Source organism: Monodon monoceros, unplaced genomic scaffold, assembly GCF_005190385.1.
Source record: "Monodon monoceros isolate NGI ecotype Baffin Bay Population unplaced genomic scaffold, NGI_Narwhal_1 Super_Scaffold_13, whole genome shotgun sequence".
In the NCBI taxonomy this organism is placed as follows: domain Eukaryota; kingdom Metazoa; phylum Chordata; class Mammalia; order Artiodactyla; family Monodontidae; genus Monodon; species Monodon monoceros.
This window is the reverse complement of record NW_021703769.1, coordinates 16,233,350-16,250,645: the sequence shown is the minus strand read 5'-3', so window position 1 is coordinate 16,250,645 and position 17,296 is coordinate 16,233,350. Positions and strand designations below refer to the sequence as shown.

Genomic DNA, 17,296 nt, shown 5'->3' with positions numbered 1-17,296 from the left:
ATAGGTGATGCTATGTATAATGTCAGATTGGTCCAGTATTAGTGAAGTTAAGTCTAAACAATTGGTTAAGATAACGAGCAGGGCTGTTTTTAAATTCAAACATGAGCCTTTTATCCCAGATGCTGTTCACCTATGTGCACATACTTTTTCTGGCACATAAACCACTTGAGATGAAAAAGTTAACTGACTCGAACAAGTGTTTCAACTTCACTCTTTAAAAAAAAAACACACACATACACACAAAACAACAATAAAGTGGTAGTACCAGTCCTAGCAGGTAGCAGCGAAAAAAAAAATTGTTGGAGACTTTGTTGAACTCAAAAAATCTCTCATCAGAGAAATGTTGGTATCAAAACGAAGAGGAGGGGGCTTCCCTGGTGGTGCAGTGGTTAAGAATCCTCCTGCCAATGCAAGGGACACGGGTTCGATCCCTGGCACGGGAAGATCCCACATGCCGTGAAGCAACTAAGCCCGTGTGCCACAACTACTGAAGGCTGCGCACCTAGGGCCCGTGCTCTGCAACAAGAGAAGCCACGACAATGAGAAGCCTCCACTCACAACTAGAGAAAGCCCGCGCTCAGCAATGAAGACCCAACACAGCCATAAATAAATAAATAAATAAATAAATAAATTTATTTATTTATTTAAAAGAAAAACGAAGAGGAGGGACTTCCCTGGTGGCCCAGTGGTAGAGAATCCACCTTGCAATGCAGGGGACTCAAGTTCGATCCCTGGCCTGGGGAACTAAGATCCCACATGCCGCGGGGCAACTAAGCCCACGGGCCACAACTACTGAGCTCTCACACCTCAACTAGAGAGTCCGCGTGCCACAAACTACAGAGCCCACGCTCTCTGGAGGCTGCACGCCACAACTAGAGAGAGAAAACCCGCACTTCCCAACTAGAACGAAGCCTGCGGGCCGCAACGAAGAGCCAGTGTGCCACAACTAAGACCCTATACAGCCAAAAATAAATAATAAGTAAATAAATATTAAAAGAAAAAAAAAAGGGCTTCCCTGGTGGCGCAGTGGCTGAGAGTCCGCCTGCCGATGCAGGGGACGCGGGTTCGTGCCCCGGTCCAGGAAGATCCCACATGCCGCGGAGCAGCTGGGCCCGTGAGCCATGGCCGCTGAGCCTGCGCGCCCGGAGCCTGTGCTCCACAACGGGAGAGGCCGCAACAGTGAGAGGCCTGCGTGCCGCAAAAAAAAAAAAAACAAAAAACGAAGAGGTGATAACATAATGAGAGAGATGTATGGGTGACAAAGGGTCTCTCCTCCCCCAAGAGCACGGAGGAAAACTTGAAGTATCTTATGATAGATCATAGATCCATTGTGTGGCTTTTGCTAAGTTACTTCTTATTCATAAAATCATATGTGAGACGTTTTCAAACTCTCCCGTAAAAGGTCCTAGAGCGCTACGTATGCCTTAAGGAAATTTAAATTTTAATTTAAAAAATTTTAGGTAATACGTAAGCACGGGGCTGAAGGATGTTGAAAGAGAATTTCACCCTCTTTAGCCATTCAGTTCCTCTTTCTGCAACCAATGTTATTAATTTCTTCCGCTGCCTTCAAGAGACAGGAAGAAATATATACTTTAAAAAGAGTAATAAATCTTGCTTATACCAAATTTTAACACGAAGCCCACTAATGATTCATCCTAGGGTTGCGCTCCTGCAGCTCACAATGCGAGAGAGAAATAAACCTCGTAAGAGTTGCTGACGGTGACAAATAGCGTGAAGGAAACTTGCAGTGTCAGGGGCTTGTGCAGGGCTTGCTGAGCCACACGGCGAGTCAGGGACGGCTCGAGGTTGAAGGGGGTCTACCGGGCTCCGGGCCGTGACCGCCATAGTGTCGGAGGCCGGCGACGTACCTGCCCTGCTCCCTCTCCTCCCCCGGGCCTTTCACCCGTCCTCTCACGATCAGGCTCCCAGGGAGTATGGCTCAGAGGGCGCGGGGCCGGCGGGAGTCACCGGGCGAGACCGCGTCGCGGGGAAAGTCTGCGGGAGCTCCACAGCCCAGCAGCCGGGATCCGACCTAACCCCAAGCCCGCGCCCTATAGTGACGTCAGGCCGTGCGACTCCCGCGATGCCTCGCGCGGAGCCGGAGCCGGAGCGCGCGCCTGGAAGTGGGCCGGCTCTGGGCGGAGGCGCGGGCCCCGCGGTCAGACGGCCTGGGATCTTCGGCCTTTATTCACTAGTTGGACCCCTCGAAACAGGTGACGTCTCTTGTCCCTGCTCACTGTGGGCGGCGAGAGACTGCCAGGTGGACTCCAAGGCCTGATTTTCCCTCTCCATCTTCACAGGTGGGTGATGTTACCTTCAAGTGCGGCCGCGGGGCCTGGCCGGGCTGGGCCGTGCAGGTGGTTTCCACCCGCCTCTGGACTAGGCCTTGGTGTCCGTCGTTCGTTCCCTCCCTGAATTTGTGCCCTAACTCCTTAATCCACGACTCCTTCCAGCTTGATTGCTGAACTGCAAGTGGCCATGTTACAAAAGGAAGAACTAAATGTTTGTGAAAGCTGATGCCCCAGAAGGCCCAGGATGAGAAGTCAGAGGTGTGGGCTGGACGTGGTGTGTGTATTAAAGCAGTCCAGGATCCTGGCTCTTCTCTTGGAGTCTCATACCCCTCATCAGGAGTGCAAGAGATTTGCATTAGTTCCCCGATTGACCAGGAATGGAACCCGTGCCCCATGAAGTGGGAGTGCGGAGTCCTAACCACTGGACCGCCAGGGAATTCCCAGAAGGTTTCTAAGAGACCAAATTCTCACCCTTTGCGATTGCATAAATGAGGACACAGCTGGGGCGGGCATGAGTCTGGACAAGCCCACGCAGGGTTGATTGCCCTGTTCTGTGGTCAGTGACCCCACACTTCTCCCAGTGATTGAAGAGGGACCCCTAGAGTCATGCAAATGGAACATATCCATCACTCCCCCAAAACGTCCTCGTGTCCCTTTGTCATCCCTTCTCTACAACCATTGTCACTTTAGATTGGTTCTGTCACTAGATTGGCTTGCAATTTCTGGAGTCGTGTGTAAATGGAATCACAAAGTGTGTACTCTTTGTCTTCTTTCAGCCTAATTATTTTGAGATTCACATTGTATAAGTAATTCCTTTTTATTGTCAGAGTGGATATATTTGTTTTATATCTATAATTTGTTTATCCAGTTACCTGTTGATGGACATTTGGGGTGTTTCCAGTTAGGGGCTATTACAAATAAAAGTATGTAAAAGGCTCTGTGTGAACATGTGCATTCATTTTTCTTGGCTCCATATGGCTGGGTCATATGGTAGGTGTATATGTTTTTAAGAAACTGCTGAGCTGTTTCCAAAGTGGTTGTACACTTTCACATTCCACCAGCAGTATTGGAGAAGTCTGATTACTCCCCATCTTCAACACTTGACATGATTAGTCTTTTTAGTCAGCGATTGTAATAGGTGTGTAAATCTCATTGCGGTTTTAAATTTGCATTTCCCAAATGAAATAGTATGGAGCATCTTTTTGTGTGCTTTGCCACTGGATATATTTTGAAGGTAGAGTTTGAGGGTAGAGCCAATACGATCTGCAGATGGGTCAGATAAATGATGTGAGAGAAGAATCAAAAATGACTTCAACTCAACTCTACTCAGTGCTCTGTGGTGACCTAAATGGGAAGGAAATCTAAAAAGAGTGGATATATGCATAACTGATTGACTTTGCTGTACAGCAGAAACTATACTCCAATAAAAAATTTTTTTTAAAGTCAAAAAAGAAAAAGTGACTTCAACTCTGGGCAGTCTGAGTACTTCCTAATATTTCTCTCCTTGATATGCACTGGCTTTTCCCTCTGGCCACCTTGCAAATTCCTAAGTCACCCAGCTTTGAAGAGCCTTCAGTGACCCCTTTGGTTGATAACCACAGCCCCTGCCTTTATCTTCGCCCTGATAGATCTAATTTTCTGTTTACCCATTGTCTCTCCTATCACCTGGTGAGGTTCTAGAGAGTATGGATGTTGGATTGTCTCCTGATGACTAGCTCCTGGTGCAAACCAGCCTCAATCATTTCGACATATTTTCACAAACTGTACTCTCAATTTACATTTCAAAGTATGGGTGCTTTGCTTCAAGCCACCTGCCCACTAGCTGTGTGATCATGGCAACTTAACACCTGTGTACCTCAGTTTCCTTATCTTTAGAATGAGGAGCTTACTGATTGACACCTGCCTCTCATAGTGATGAGCATTAAATGGAAAATGAAGGCAAAGCTCTTAGTATCGTGCCTGGCCCATGGTGTCTTCCCCAGTAAAATCCAGCTATTATTTTCTGACCTGAATATTTTGCAGGTCCTTTGCTGGAACTCAAATATAGGTGCTTTGCAGTTATTCATAAAATCTCAATCTTTTGAGAAGTGGCGAGGAAATTTCTCTGTTGAGGTCTGATTTCTTGAATCAGTTAATTGAATTGCTTCCCTGCATTGGGATCCACCCTGTTGTTGAAAGTTTCCCATTTCCACCGCTGGTTCTGGACCTCTCATGCCTCTGGCCACTTACCTGCTGCCATGACTCTGTCCTCTACACTGATGCCCTTGGGGGTGAGGCAGAAGTATCTTTTTTTTTTTTTTTAAATGTTTTTCTTTTTTTCCGGCTGCACGGTGTGTCTTGTGGGATCTCATTTCCCTTCAGGGATTGAACCTGAGCCCTCGGCATTGAGAGCGCAGAGTCTTAACCACTGGACCACCAGGGAATTCCTTGGGCAGAAGTATCTGAAAAACATTCCTTTGTTTCAAAATCTCTTTTGATGGTCCTTATAAGACACAATTGAAACTCTAGCATTCCAAGTTCCCCCAGTTCTGTGCCTTCCTAACAACTCTCCAGCCCAAATGTTAGTTTTGACATTTCATTCATTCAATTAAAAATGTGTGACACCCCTTCTGTGAGTACCTGCCGGGGGCCAAACATTATGGTCAACATCTGAAGCTGAAATGTGAACGTGGGGCTGTCTGCTCTTGAGAGAGCAAGTAAAATTACGGGCAGAGGAAGTACGGTGGTGGGAGGACAAGGGGGAAAAGGGAGGTGCTCAGTAAGTGGAGGGGAAGACGCCAGGCAGAGGGACATATGATCCTACTTATCATTTATTTGAGATCAATCCGTGTTTTTTGTGTCCAGGCTGATGCTGCATCCTGAGCATTTAATAGATTTGATGCTGCCTTCCCAAGACAGGGGCAGGCCCTGGGTCTGGAACCTGGGGGGGGGCAAACTGTGGAACGACCAACTGACTGAAGCCTCCCTGTCCAAGGAGGGTATGTGCAGGAAAAGGTTCCTGGTAGAGTGCAGTCTATATGTTATCAGTCCTGAGCCCAGGGACCACTCCCAGCTGTGGCTGCACCCAGGACACTTGGAGTCTTCTCTCCAGGGATATCTGTTGGTAACTGGAGAAGTTACCAACAGAAGTTACCAACTGGAGAAGACACACTTGTGCAGATAACCAGATTCCATCTGGTACCAGGGTGACCTCCCTGCTCTCTGACTCGCAGCACTGACTCCAGGCTTCTTAGACTCTGATATGGACAAAGAATATCACCTGCCACTTCAGTAAACAAAGGATGTTGTGGCCATCAAGCCAGCAGCCACTGCAGCCGCCCCTGATGGTGCGCCCTGAGGGGATTCAGGATGGAGAAAAATAGGATACTGGCCCTAGATGGTTAAGGTGCGTATCAAACAAGTAATTTCAATAAGCTCAGACTCCTGCATCTTCCCACACATAGAAGAGTGCTAAATTCATTAACTTAAGATGTCTGGTTTTCTTTAATTAGCAGTAAACTTTTGATGTTCTGACTACTTGGGGTTTTTTTGTTTCTGTTATTGCAAAAACTACTATATATCCTGGCTCCTCTCTTACCTCTTCGGAACAGTCCCTCAGCTATCTGAGATGCTATATCCCAGGCTTAAGTCCTCAGTAATACTGCTGAATAAAACATAATTCTCAACTTATAGGTTGTGCATTCTTTTTCAGTCGATAAGTGTATTGGTCAACTGGCTAGCAACTGGAGACAGCCGCTCCCTGTCTCTTGCCTTGGGCAAATACCTCGCCTGAGCTGGCAGGTCCTGTCTCTCTCCTGAAATGGGACTAATAATCCATGTGATAGTGTGTGCTGTGTGCAAAGCAGCTTCCTAGACCTCAAAGGGCAAGCATGAGAGCAGCTGAAGAGTTATGATAACAACAAAAAGTAATATAGTGCTTATTATGTACCAGAGATTATTCTCAGTGATTTACATATATAAGTTTATTTAATCCTAAAACCATCCCACAAAGTAGGTACCAGTGTAGTGATTAATAGCATATACTCTGGAACTAGACAGCCCAGACTTAAATCCCTTCTTTGCCATTTACTAGCAGTGTGACCTGGGGGGAGGCCTGTGTCTCAGTGTCCCCATCTGCCAAAAGAAGAGAATACTAATACTACCTCATAGGGTTGCTATGAGGATTAAATGAATTAAAATGTATAAAGCATACAGAACAGTGGCTGGCACATAGTAAAAGCAATCTAAGTCTTTGATAACTCTCATTTTTATAGATGAGAAAACTGAGGCACAGAGAAGTTATTTGCCTATGATCACATAACTAGTAAATGATGGAGCTGGGAATCAAACCCTAGGAAGTCCGGCTTCAGAGCCTACACTCTTAAATATTATGCCCTAGCAATGAAGAGGGGATGTCCACATGAATTACTTTACGAGGGAAGTGGGTGGGGTAAGCCCTGAATTAATTGATGTGGAAGCTTCTAGCAAGTATAATAAGATGTTAGTGTTCCTTCTGTTGTGGTAAGTGAAGTTTGCAGCAGTGGGCTGGACTGTCCCCAGGTGGCCAGAAGTTTCTGGAAGAGGGGTCTGAGGCATAAGCAGGGGCTAAGAGGCTGAGGTTTAAGCCCATCTCCCCAGGCTCCTGTCTCATAATTCATTTACCCCCCCTTTCAGCACCTGTCTTGGATGTGGGGTGACACTCAGGAGGTACTTGGTAAATGGCAACTTAAAATGGAAAATCCTTGCTAAGCCTCTAGGAGTTTAAGCATGTGGTAAACTGAATTCAGTGCAACAGTTGAATTCTGGGCCCTGGGGATACTGCTGTGAATTGAGGGGCCACTTGGACCTTAGCAATCCCATAGTTCAAATGGGGAGACGCACAAGTCAACAAGCAGGTTGTGGGCCATGGACTCTAAGGATAAACAGGAACTATTCGGGTGGGAGGGGTGGGAAGTGTACTGGGCCCGAGTAAAGGCCAGGAGGCTGCGAGTTTTCTTTGGCTGGGGGTGGTGGGTTGCGGGGGGGGGGCGGTGATCTGGCAGAATCCTATAAATACCTGATTACAGAGTATTTTACCCTGAGGGAGAGGACCTAGATTTTAAGTTCTGGAGAGTCAGGATCAGGTTTGCATTCTAGGAGGCTCACTTTTGGCTGCCAGCAGTCAAGCTGAGGAGCTGGAGCCATTGAATTCGAGGCTGGAAAGGAAGCAGGGAGATGGTTTCAAGGCACAGACCCGGTCTAGGTGGGGATGAGGGGGCCGCTTTGAGGTGGGGCTGTAGGGACGCAGGAGCAGCTTGGACTAGAGCTAGCCCTTTTGCACAGGTGGTTTCCCCGGCCTGACTCTCCCATCCTTGCGGCTCACTCCCTTTCTTCAGTCTTTCCAGGCCAGGCCTCAGTCACCTGGCTGCCTGTTCGGAGCCACACCCACGCCCTCTCCCTGCCCTGGGGCTTCAGGGCTCTGCGCAGGTGCGGTGTTCTTCGGCTCTCCGGCCCCGCCCCCCCGAGCACGCCCCGCCCGTTGGCCCCGCCCCGCGCACGCCAGCCCGCCCGCGCGCCAGGCCCGGGCGGCGCCGACGCGCTTGGCGGGAGATAGAAAAGTGCTTCTGTGCGCGCCGGCGGCTACCGCAGCCCCTGCGAGCAGCGGCGGGACCTGCGGCCACGCTGACGCTTCGCAGCGCGGCCCCGGGGCCCGGAGCGGCCGGAGAAGCCCGCACCCTGACCCCGGCCCGGCTCCCGCTCCGGGCTCAGCCGGCGGGCGGGCGAGCGCGGCGCGGCCCGGGCCGGGGGGATGTCTCGGCGGACACGCGGGTGAGAGGAGCCGGGAGGCTAAGGGCCCCTCCCCCCTCCCCGACCTCCCCCCCAACCCCGACCTCTGCCCCCACCCTCGCCGTGCCCTTCTGAGCCGGGCGGGGGTGGGGTCCTCAGGAAACGCAGTGTCCTGTGTCGCCCGACGCGGGGAGACGCGGGGGGTGCGCGCGAAGCCGGGGTCTCACGGGGGCCCCTCGCTCGGCTCCCTGGGCCTCGGAGCTGGGGCGGGCGGGTCTCCTGGGACCCGGGCCAAGCCCTGCATGATGTCATTTTGTCTCCCGCCTAATTGCGGGGTGGGGGTGGGACGGCGGTGTCAGCTGGAAGGGGCTTTACCGGTGAGGGAGGCGACCCCTGGAGAAGGAAAGTGATTTTCCAAGTCACGGCGAGCGGGCGGCCAACGCCTGGGAGACTCTTGTCGTTCAAGCCTTTTGGGGTTCAGATTTGCCGGTGGCCATTTCTTAACATTCGGGGAAACACAGAACCCCAAGCTCCCTCCCCCGACCGAGGAAGGATGCAGGGGCGGCGGTGTTGACTTTTTGGTCCCCCACCACCTGGGTTGCGGACCCCAGCTCGTTTTCGTTTCGGAGACCTGTCTTCCTGTTCCACATGAGGGGTTTGGGGCAGCTGAGGTTGAAGGCGAGGGGAAGAGAGACTGATGTGTATCGAGAGCGCTCTGTGCCAGCAGCCCCTGGGGTGGAGGCAGGAACTGCGGTCTCCATCTTACTTAACTCGCCAGAGAAATGAGTAGCAGAGTCAAGCCAAGAACCAGGTCTGTGGGCTCCAGGTCCGTGTCTTAGACCTGTGCACCCGGTGCCTGAGCTCTGGGCTTTTCAACCAGTCTGGGAGTCACAGAGGACAATGGGATTCTGCCCTGTTCCCTCCCTGGATTCATGCAGCCCAGATAACTTCAAACCCCACTTCAGATGGTGTTTGCCTTCTCAGGCCCAGCATATAGACCTGAGAAGCAATCGTTGCTGGCTTTCCCTAGAATTCCTTTCAGCAAGGAAGCATCTGATCCCTGGGCAGTGTTCAGGCTCAGGGTGTGTCTTCCTCAGGCCACAATTTCTCAGGGCAGCTCCAATTCCCAAGGGTTGTTCTGGGCAGGCACTAGTCAGGCCCTGAATTTCTGGTTCAGGAAGTGTTAACTCCAGGCAACAACCAAGGCCCCAGACAACCCCCAGGTCCTCTGCTACTTCTCCCCTGGGGCTCAGTGGAGGACCTCCCCCCCCCACCCACCACTTGAGGGATGAGTTCTGTACCCTGGAACAGCATTCAGTTTGATTCTCGGCGACCCGCTGTAACTCTCCTCTGCACCAGTGCCCTACTTCCTGCTCAGCTTCTGACTCACCCTATCTGGCGCAGAGCCCAGCGCATGAAAGGGCATAGAAAGGGTGTGTTGGACCTCCATGTGGTTGCCACTTCTGACTTAGCCTCTGCTTTTCCAGCTGGGATTACGAGATGAGGACTGGAAGGTGCCAGTTGGAGCCTGGCTTAGTGGAATTGGCAGGTGGCATAACCCTGTGAGCCTCAATGTTCACATCTATTAAATGGGGATAATGAGAATGCATGTGAAGTAGACAGTCATCATCGTGTTGGTGCTAGAAGTATATTACCTCACAGAATTCTCCCAGCCGTCTGAGCTGCTCTCCCCATTAAATAGAGTATTTTGGAGCACCAGAGAGTGTTACACAGAAACAGTCTCTTCCTCGAAGGAACATTTGCTGAGCTTCTGTCAGAAGCTGGGTGCTGGAGAACCAAAGGTAGTTTCTGTCAAAACGGAGTCTGGGGGACAGTTGATGTTAAAGCCAACTTCCTTCTGTTATTAGCATCTTGTAGAGTTTTTTTGCCTCCTACTTGGCGATAGTGGAGGACCCCATGAATTGGGTTGGGAATTACAAGACAAGGCTGAATTCCAGCTCCTCCTATGACTGGTGTATTGCTGGGTTTAGAAATCCGTCTGTCCCTTTCCTAATTCTAAAAAGTTTACTTGTATTAGCATTTCTTACCGACTAAGAGGCAGCAGTTTTGCACGTTTATTCATTCCTATGTCCAGCCATTCCCAGAGCAAACATTTCTTAAGGCATTTTGACGCTACCCCCCAAAGGCCCTACAGATATGAGGTGGAGCTGACCTCTGTCCAGGTTGTCAAGGAGACAGGCAGTTGCAGCCTAAGGGCTTATGTTATGAGACGGGAGGATTTCCAATGTGCTCTGGGGAGTGTGGGTGTGATTAGGAAGATGCTGAGAAGGGGAAAGGAGCGTCGCCACAGAAGGAAGTCCTCTTCCTCTTTTGGAGAGGCCTGTGCTTGCCTTGCTTGTTTGGAGACGTGTAGGCTTTTTCCCCACTTAAAAATGCCTGACTTCAGAATGTCCCTGACAGAGGTGACCTAATGGAGTTGGGAGGGTGCCCTTGTGAGCCCCGGACATGCCTGGGGGTGGATAGCATGATCTCCATTTTTGTAACTATTAAACCTGATAAATAGGAAGATTTTGGAGTAACTTGGAAAATTACCTGTTAGAAAATAAAAGCATCCAGAATTCAAAGCTGCTTGTACTCTGATTTTCAGCTCCATAAACTAGACCTATGTGTAGGCAAGGATTGAGAAGGGGTATGCAAAAATGGACATAGTCACTGAGATAATGTATTTTAAATGGTTTTCTCGAACAATATTTCTTAAAATCCTGGTGCTTGATGATTACATACATCATCAGCTTTTTTTTCTTTTTTTTTTTTTTGGCTGTGTTGGGTCTTTGTTGCTGCATATGGCTTTCTCTAATTGCAGCGAGCGGGAGCTACTCTTGGTTGTGTTGCGCGGGCTTCTCATTGTGGTGGCTTCTCTTGTTGCGGAGCACGGGCTCTAGGCACGCTGGCTTCAGTAGTTGTAGCACGTGGGTTCAGTAGTTGTGGCGCAGCGGCTTAGTTGCTCTGCGGCATGTGGGATCTTCCCGGACCAGGGCTCGAACCCGTGTCCTCTCCATTGGCAGGTGGATCCTCAGCCACTGCGCCACCAGGGAAGCCCACATACGTCATCAGCTTTAATCCTTAAAATACCCGTGCAAGTTGAAAAACTTTTGTTATTTAAAAGAAAATTTGAAATAGGTGTCTGGTGTTGAATATAATATTCTTGGTGAAATCTTTTCTCTTTAATAAATTTATTTATTTATTTTTGGCTGTGATGGGTCTTCATTGCTGCACACGGGCTTTCTCTACTTGGCGGCAAGTGGCGGATACTCTTTGTTGCTGTGTGCGGGCTTCTCCTTGCGGTGGCTTCTCTTGTTGTGGAGCTCCGGCTCTAGGTGCACAGCCTTAAGCATTTGTGGCGTGCGGGTTCAGTAGTTGTGGCTTGTCTGCTCTAGAGCGCAGGCTCTAGTAGTTGTGGAGCACGGGCTTAGTTGCTCCGCGGCATGTGGGATCCTCCCGGACCAGGGCTCGAACCCGTGTCCCCTGCGTTGGCAGGTGGATTCTTATCTACTGCGCCACCAGGGAAGTCCTTGGTGAAATCTTAACTTCTTTTTTCTTGTAGCTTTTGAAATCATTAGAGTGTTAACTGAAAATGAAAGAGTAAAGAGGTCATGGCCACAGTCCACACTGTCCGTCCATCATGTAGCAGCAGGTGGAGAGACACATGTCCTTGACCTTTGGCTTGCTTTCCCTGCAGTGAGGAGCTAGATGAGCTGCACTACCAGGACACAGATTCAGATGTGCCGGAGCAGCGAGACAGCAAGTGCAAGGTCAAATGGACCCACGAGGAGGTGAGTGACACCGAGGGGCAACTGCAGGGGTGGAGGTGATGGCAGCTGGGAGGCTGGACCAGGAACAGAGCCTGGGTTGTGTCTGCCTGATGCCCCGACCGGTATGATGAAGAGGAGGAGCTGATGAAAGAAGCAGATGGGGGAATTCCCTAGCGGTCCAGCTTTAGGACTCGGTGCTTCCAGTGCTGGGGGCCCGGGTTCCATCACTGGTCGGGGGAACTAGGATCCCACAGGCTGCATGGTGCAGCCAAAAAACAAACAAAAAAAAGAAGCAGATAGGCACTCTGGTTCTCCCTGGTGATTCTTCTCAGAGCATTCCTGGGCACTCTCAGTATTGAGGACTCTTAGGGGGATGCATCTCTCAGTATTAAGGACTCTTAGGGGGAGGACTCTTAGGGGGATGCATCTCGCAGACCTTGGGGCCAGCAGTTGCTGTTGTGTCTCTTGAAAGCTGGTGTGTTCTGCATCGTGGACTTTAATTGTGCTTCTTGTCCTTTAACTGCTGGGAGGTTTAGCCAACTCTGCAAACCCCCTCTTTATTATCATTTTAAAAAAATCATTGTATTTTGTCTGCGATAGCAAGCTCTGAATTGATTTTATTCTTTAATCAAGTTTATGAAGTATAATTTATATACAGTCAAATGCACCTTTTTAAAGTGAACGGTTCCAACAGTTTTGATAAGTGTATATTACTCACATAAGTACCACCTTGATTGTCCCCGGAAGTTCCCTTTGTGGTCCATCGTTCCTGGCTCCAGGCAGTCGCCCATCCAGTGTCTCTCTGTTTGATCGTTTTGCCTGTTCTCGAATGTCCTACAAATGAAATCATACAGCTCTGCTCTTTTCTATCTGGCTTCTTTTGTTCAGCATAATGTTGCATGATTCAGTAATTTGTTCATTTTTTCTTCCTGAATAGTATTCCACTGTATGGATAGACCATAGTATGTTTCCCTTGTTGATGGGCATTTGGGCTATTTCTAGTTTTTGGCTATTGTGGATAGAGCAGCTGTGAAAATTCTTGCCTAAGTGTTTTTGAGGATTATGTTTTCATTCATCTAGAGAGGATACTTAGGTACGCTCATGGTGTATGTATATGCTTAGTTTAGAAACTGTCAGGTTGTTTTCTGACTTGGTTGTACCAATTTAGACTCCTACTGGCCTTCTCTTTTTATTCTACCTCTGTTTTCCTGTATGTGTTTAGTTTTAAGTCTTTTTTTTTTTTTCCCCTTACTGTTTGAGTTGTGAAACACTCTTAAATCATAAAAGATGTTTCTTCAGAGGAGTGCTAAGCCAGCCTTTTCTGTTCATCCCACTGTGGACCAGGGACTATATTCCACTCTTGCAGGCTTAGAAGAACAAGCAAGATGGGGTCCCTACCCCAGAGCATCTCTCTGCCTGGACCATGCCCAGGCCCGTGGACATGCTGTGGTCATAATGGTGCTGGCAAGACCGGCGTCTTTTTTTTTTTTTTAAATTTACTTTTGGCTGCGTTGGGTCTTCATTGCTGCACACGGGCTTTCTCTAGTTGGCTGTGAGCGGGGCCTACTCTTCGTTGTGGTGTGCAGGCTTCTCATTGCAGTGGCTTCTTTTGTTGTGGAGCACAGGCTCTAGGCTCATGGGCTTCAGTAGTTGTGGCATGTGGGCTCAGCAGTTGTGGCTCGTGGACTCTAGAGCACAACAGGCTCAGTAGTTGTGGCGCACGGGCTTAGTTGCTCCGCGGCATGTGGGATCCTCCCGGACCGGGGCTCAAACCCATGTCCCCTGCATTGGCAGGTGGACTCCAAACCACTGTCCACCAGGGAAGTCCCAAGACTGGTGTCTTTTGTGCTCACTGTGGTGTCTCTCCTGTCTTATACTAAGCCTCCTAGACGTAGGAGGCACCTGTAATTGTCGAAATACCTTTTTTTTTTTTGCCTTCTCTTTCTCTCTCTCTCTCTTTTTTTTTTTTGGCCTAGAGGCTTGTGGGATCTTAGTTCCGCGACCAGGGATTATAACTCGCACCCTCAGCAGTGCCAGCGCAGAGTCCTAACCGCTGGACCACCTGGGAGTTCCCCAAAATGCTTTTAGAAGTTGAGTTTACTGTTGTCTGAGAAGTTAAGAACAGTCTCATGGAGTAAGGATTTGGAAATTCAGCAGTCAGGTGTGCAAAATGGTGGGTAAGTCAATAGGAAACGGGTTACAGGTGGAGAAAAGCAAGAGGACCCCCCCGTTTGGCTGGAGCGAAGGGTCCTTAAAGAGGAAGCGTGGTTGATTAAGATGGAAAGATCGAATGGGGTCCAATCCCGGAAGGCCTTGGACTTCGGACTCAGAGATGTAGGCTTGTTCAGCTGGCAAGGTGAAGCCATTGAAGGTTTTTGAAGCAGATGCGGGACATGACCACAGCTGGGCTCCAGGGAGCTAGTCTGCTGTGTGTAGGGTGGGTAAGGGATTTGGGGGCAGCCTGAAGCTGAGGGAGTTGGAGAGGTTGCTGTGCCGGGCAGGTGGGAGAAGATGGCTGTGGAGGGACAAGGACAGTGCAGGCGGGAGTGGACAGGTGGAGGGGGCCCATGGGGTCTGGCAGGAGCTGGAGACGAAAGTGTCCCCCCGCCAGTTGTCGGGGAGGATGGTGGTGCTGGAGATGGACACAGGGGACATGGGCGGAAGGCAGGGGTTGGCCTGGCCAGGTCGGGCAGGCGGCAGGGGAGGCAGGGTGTCCGGTGCTGGCTGTGTGGCCGTGGGCTGGCTCAGCTACAGGATTTATGGGGACTTTGTGCAGCCGATGCTGGGCTGTGGCCAAGCTGCAGTTGAGGGTCTGGATTTCTCTGGTGGCCTTTTTTTCTGTCCAGGAGAGAGAGAGAAAAAGAGAGAGGGGGGGAGAGAGGGAGAGTGTGTGTGTGTGTGTGTGTAAAAACACCTAACGTTAAATGTACCATCGTAACTATTTTTAAGTGTACAGTTCAGTACGTGAAGTATATTCTCACCGTGCAGCAGGTCTCTAGAACTTTGTCATCGTGCAAAGCTGAATCATTAAACACTTAATTCCCCCCTCTCCTCCTCCTAGCCCTTGGCAACCACCTTTGTCTACTTTCTGTTTCTATGATTTGACTGCTTCAGATTCTTCACAGGCGTGGACTCACACGCTGTCCTTTTGTGTCTGGCTTATTTCGCTTAGCATAGTGTCTTCAAGGGTCATCCACGTTGTATCTTGCAACAGAATTTCCTTCCGTTTTAAGGCTGAATAATATTCTACTGTATGGATATACTACATTTTCTTCTTTTTCTTTTTTTTTGATTGAACCCAGGCCCTTGGCAGTGAAAGCGCGGAATTCTAACCCCCGGACCGCCAGGGAATTTCCTACATTTCCTTTATATATATAAGATGTTAAAAAATTGATTCGATGGAAGAATACTTTACATACAATCAACTACAACCATTAAAGTACAATTCAGTGAGTTTCAATGGACGTGCTACCATGAAACTCCCAGCACCATCATGGTAGAGCGCTTCCATCACCCCAGGCATTTCTTGCTCCCTTTGCTGTCCATCTCTCCCTACCACCACCCCTCACCTCAGACACCACTGACTACCTTTTTGTCCCTATAGCTTAGTTTACATTTTCTAGAAGTTCTTAAGTGCAGAATCATGCAGTGTATACTCTTTATGTCTGGCTTCTTTCCCTCATCATAATGATACTGTGATTTCGTGTTGTTGCGTAAATCAGTACTTTATATTCAGGAGAACGTTTTAACAGGTCCTGTTTTTCTTCCCTTCTGAGTGCGCTTGATTCTGCCCATGTCCCCCATCTCCATTGCTGGGTCACTGTCGTCTCTGGCCCAGGTGCCTGTAATGGCCTCCTCTTGTTCATTCTGCCCATCTGTAACCCCTTTTCCTGCAGCTGCCAAAATGAAGTTCATAACAAGCACATTGAACCGTGACCACCCACCGCTTCAGTGCATCAGTGGCTTTGCATGACGCAGAGGCCCGAATCAACCCTGCTTGTGGTCTGGCCCCTGCTGTCCCCTCAAGAATCCTCTTGCATCCCTCCTGCTTGCTTCCTGCATTCTAGCCTCACTGGACTTCCTTGGAGCCTGTCCCTTGGATCCCCCCAAATAGGCCTCACCATCGACCTCTCCGTACCCCTCAGCACCTTTCCTTTTGTTTGCAGGAGCCTTTGATTAACATCTGCTTCCCTCTAGACATTAAGTCCCATAAGGTTGGGCAGCTCCGATGCTGCCCGCTGCCATGCCTGGCGTGTAGTAGGTGATCATTTCATGACTGAGTGGATGAGTGACGCTGTTTCCTTTGGGGAGGGCTCCGTCAAGAGCAGCTGTTTTCTGCACACGTGTAGCTGAGCCCTCTGTCTTTCCGGTTTTGGCAGGATGAGCAGCTGAGGGCCCTGGTGAGGCAGTTTGGACAGCAAGACTGGAAGTTCCTGGCCAGCCACTTTCCCGTGAGTGCAGCCCCTCTGCGGCCCCCTCCCCCAGGACAGTGGGCCCAGGACAGACTTTGTGTCAAGGAGAAGAAAGGGGGGTTCCTTACCAAGTCCCCCCCAGCTCTCCCAACAAAACAACCTTCCAGGCTTCCTAGGCCCTTTCTTCCCAAACCGGAATCCAAGGCACCCTGGTGTAAGCGTCTCCACGCAGCAGCCTCCGTGTGCCTGGGGGTCTTGGGCTCCGTGATCGTGAAATCAGATCAGTGACATATTTGCATTTCTTCCTGCAAGTCAGGAGCGAGTTGGTGCTCGGTTTCGGTTTCTCAACCGTGAGACTGAAACTGAGGGGAAACAATACTTGAGCAGGCTCCATGGTGAGGCCCCTGCGGAGCTGGCTGGTGCCACCATGTCCAGCATCTAGAGGCTCCTGGTGATGCGGGTCCCCCTCAGGTCCCCCACGCCCAGCACTGCAGGCGTCTGGCAGGGAGGGGATGTGGCAGGAGCTGCTGTCGGCTTATTTCCTGGCTCATCGGGCAGTTCAGGGACCAAGTCACCAGACCCTCGTCACCTCCCCCTCCTCCATGTGATCTGAAACATTCAGGGAGATACTACCCTCCCAGAAGCAAGCAAGGATCCCTGATGTAGCCTGCGGGCTGGGACGGGGCAGCCCCCTTGTGTTAGGGCAGCTGGCGGTGGCTTCCCACATGGTTCTGAGTTTGCCTGGTTCCATCCGGGCCCTCTGGTAGCACAGGGAAACCATGCGTGTTCCGGCCCGTGGGCAGGCAGTGTGTGGTGGTGCAGGGAACAAGACAGAACCCCGCTGAGGTGTCCCCTGAGCCCAGTGTGTGTCCAGGGTCCAGGGCCACCATCCCAGGAGTTCTCACAGGTGCCTCTCCTCTTCCCAGAACCGCACTGACCAGCAGTGCCAGTACCGGTGGCTGAGGGTCTTGAATCCAGACCTCGTCAAGGGGCCATGGACCAAAGAGGAGGACCAGAAGGTAATGCCCAGGACAGTGCCTGCCACATGGCGGGCCTTCACCCACCCCCGGGAGTC

The 17,296-nt window shown here is 50.3% G+C and overlaps 1 protein-coding gene across 1 annotated transcript in view; it reads left to right on the top strand.

Moving 5' to 3' along the window:
• Positions 1–7,858: 7,858 nt before the first annotated feature.
• The window catches only part of MYBL2 (MYB proto-oncogene like 2), a 28,192-nt gene continuing 18,754 nt past the window's right edge, over positions 7,859–17,296 (top strand). The window contains exons 1-4 of the mRNA XM_029220764.1: positions 7,859–8,078; positions 11,737–11,830; positions 16,189–16,260; positions 17,148–17,240. Of these exons, the coding sequence (XP_029076597.1) occupies positions 8,059–8,078; positions 11,737–11,830; positions 16,189–16,260; positions 17,148–17,240 (279 nt within the window). The 5' untranslated portion in view covers positions 7,859–8,058. The remainder of the gene's footprint in view (positions 8,079–11,736; positions 11,831–16,188; positions 16,261–17,147; positions 17,241–17,296) is intronic.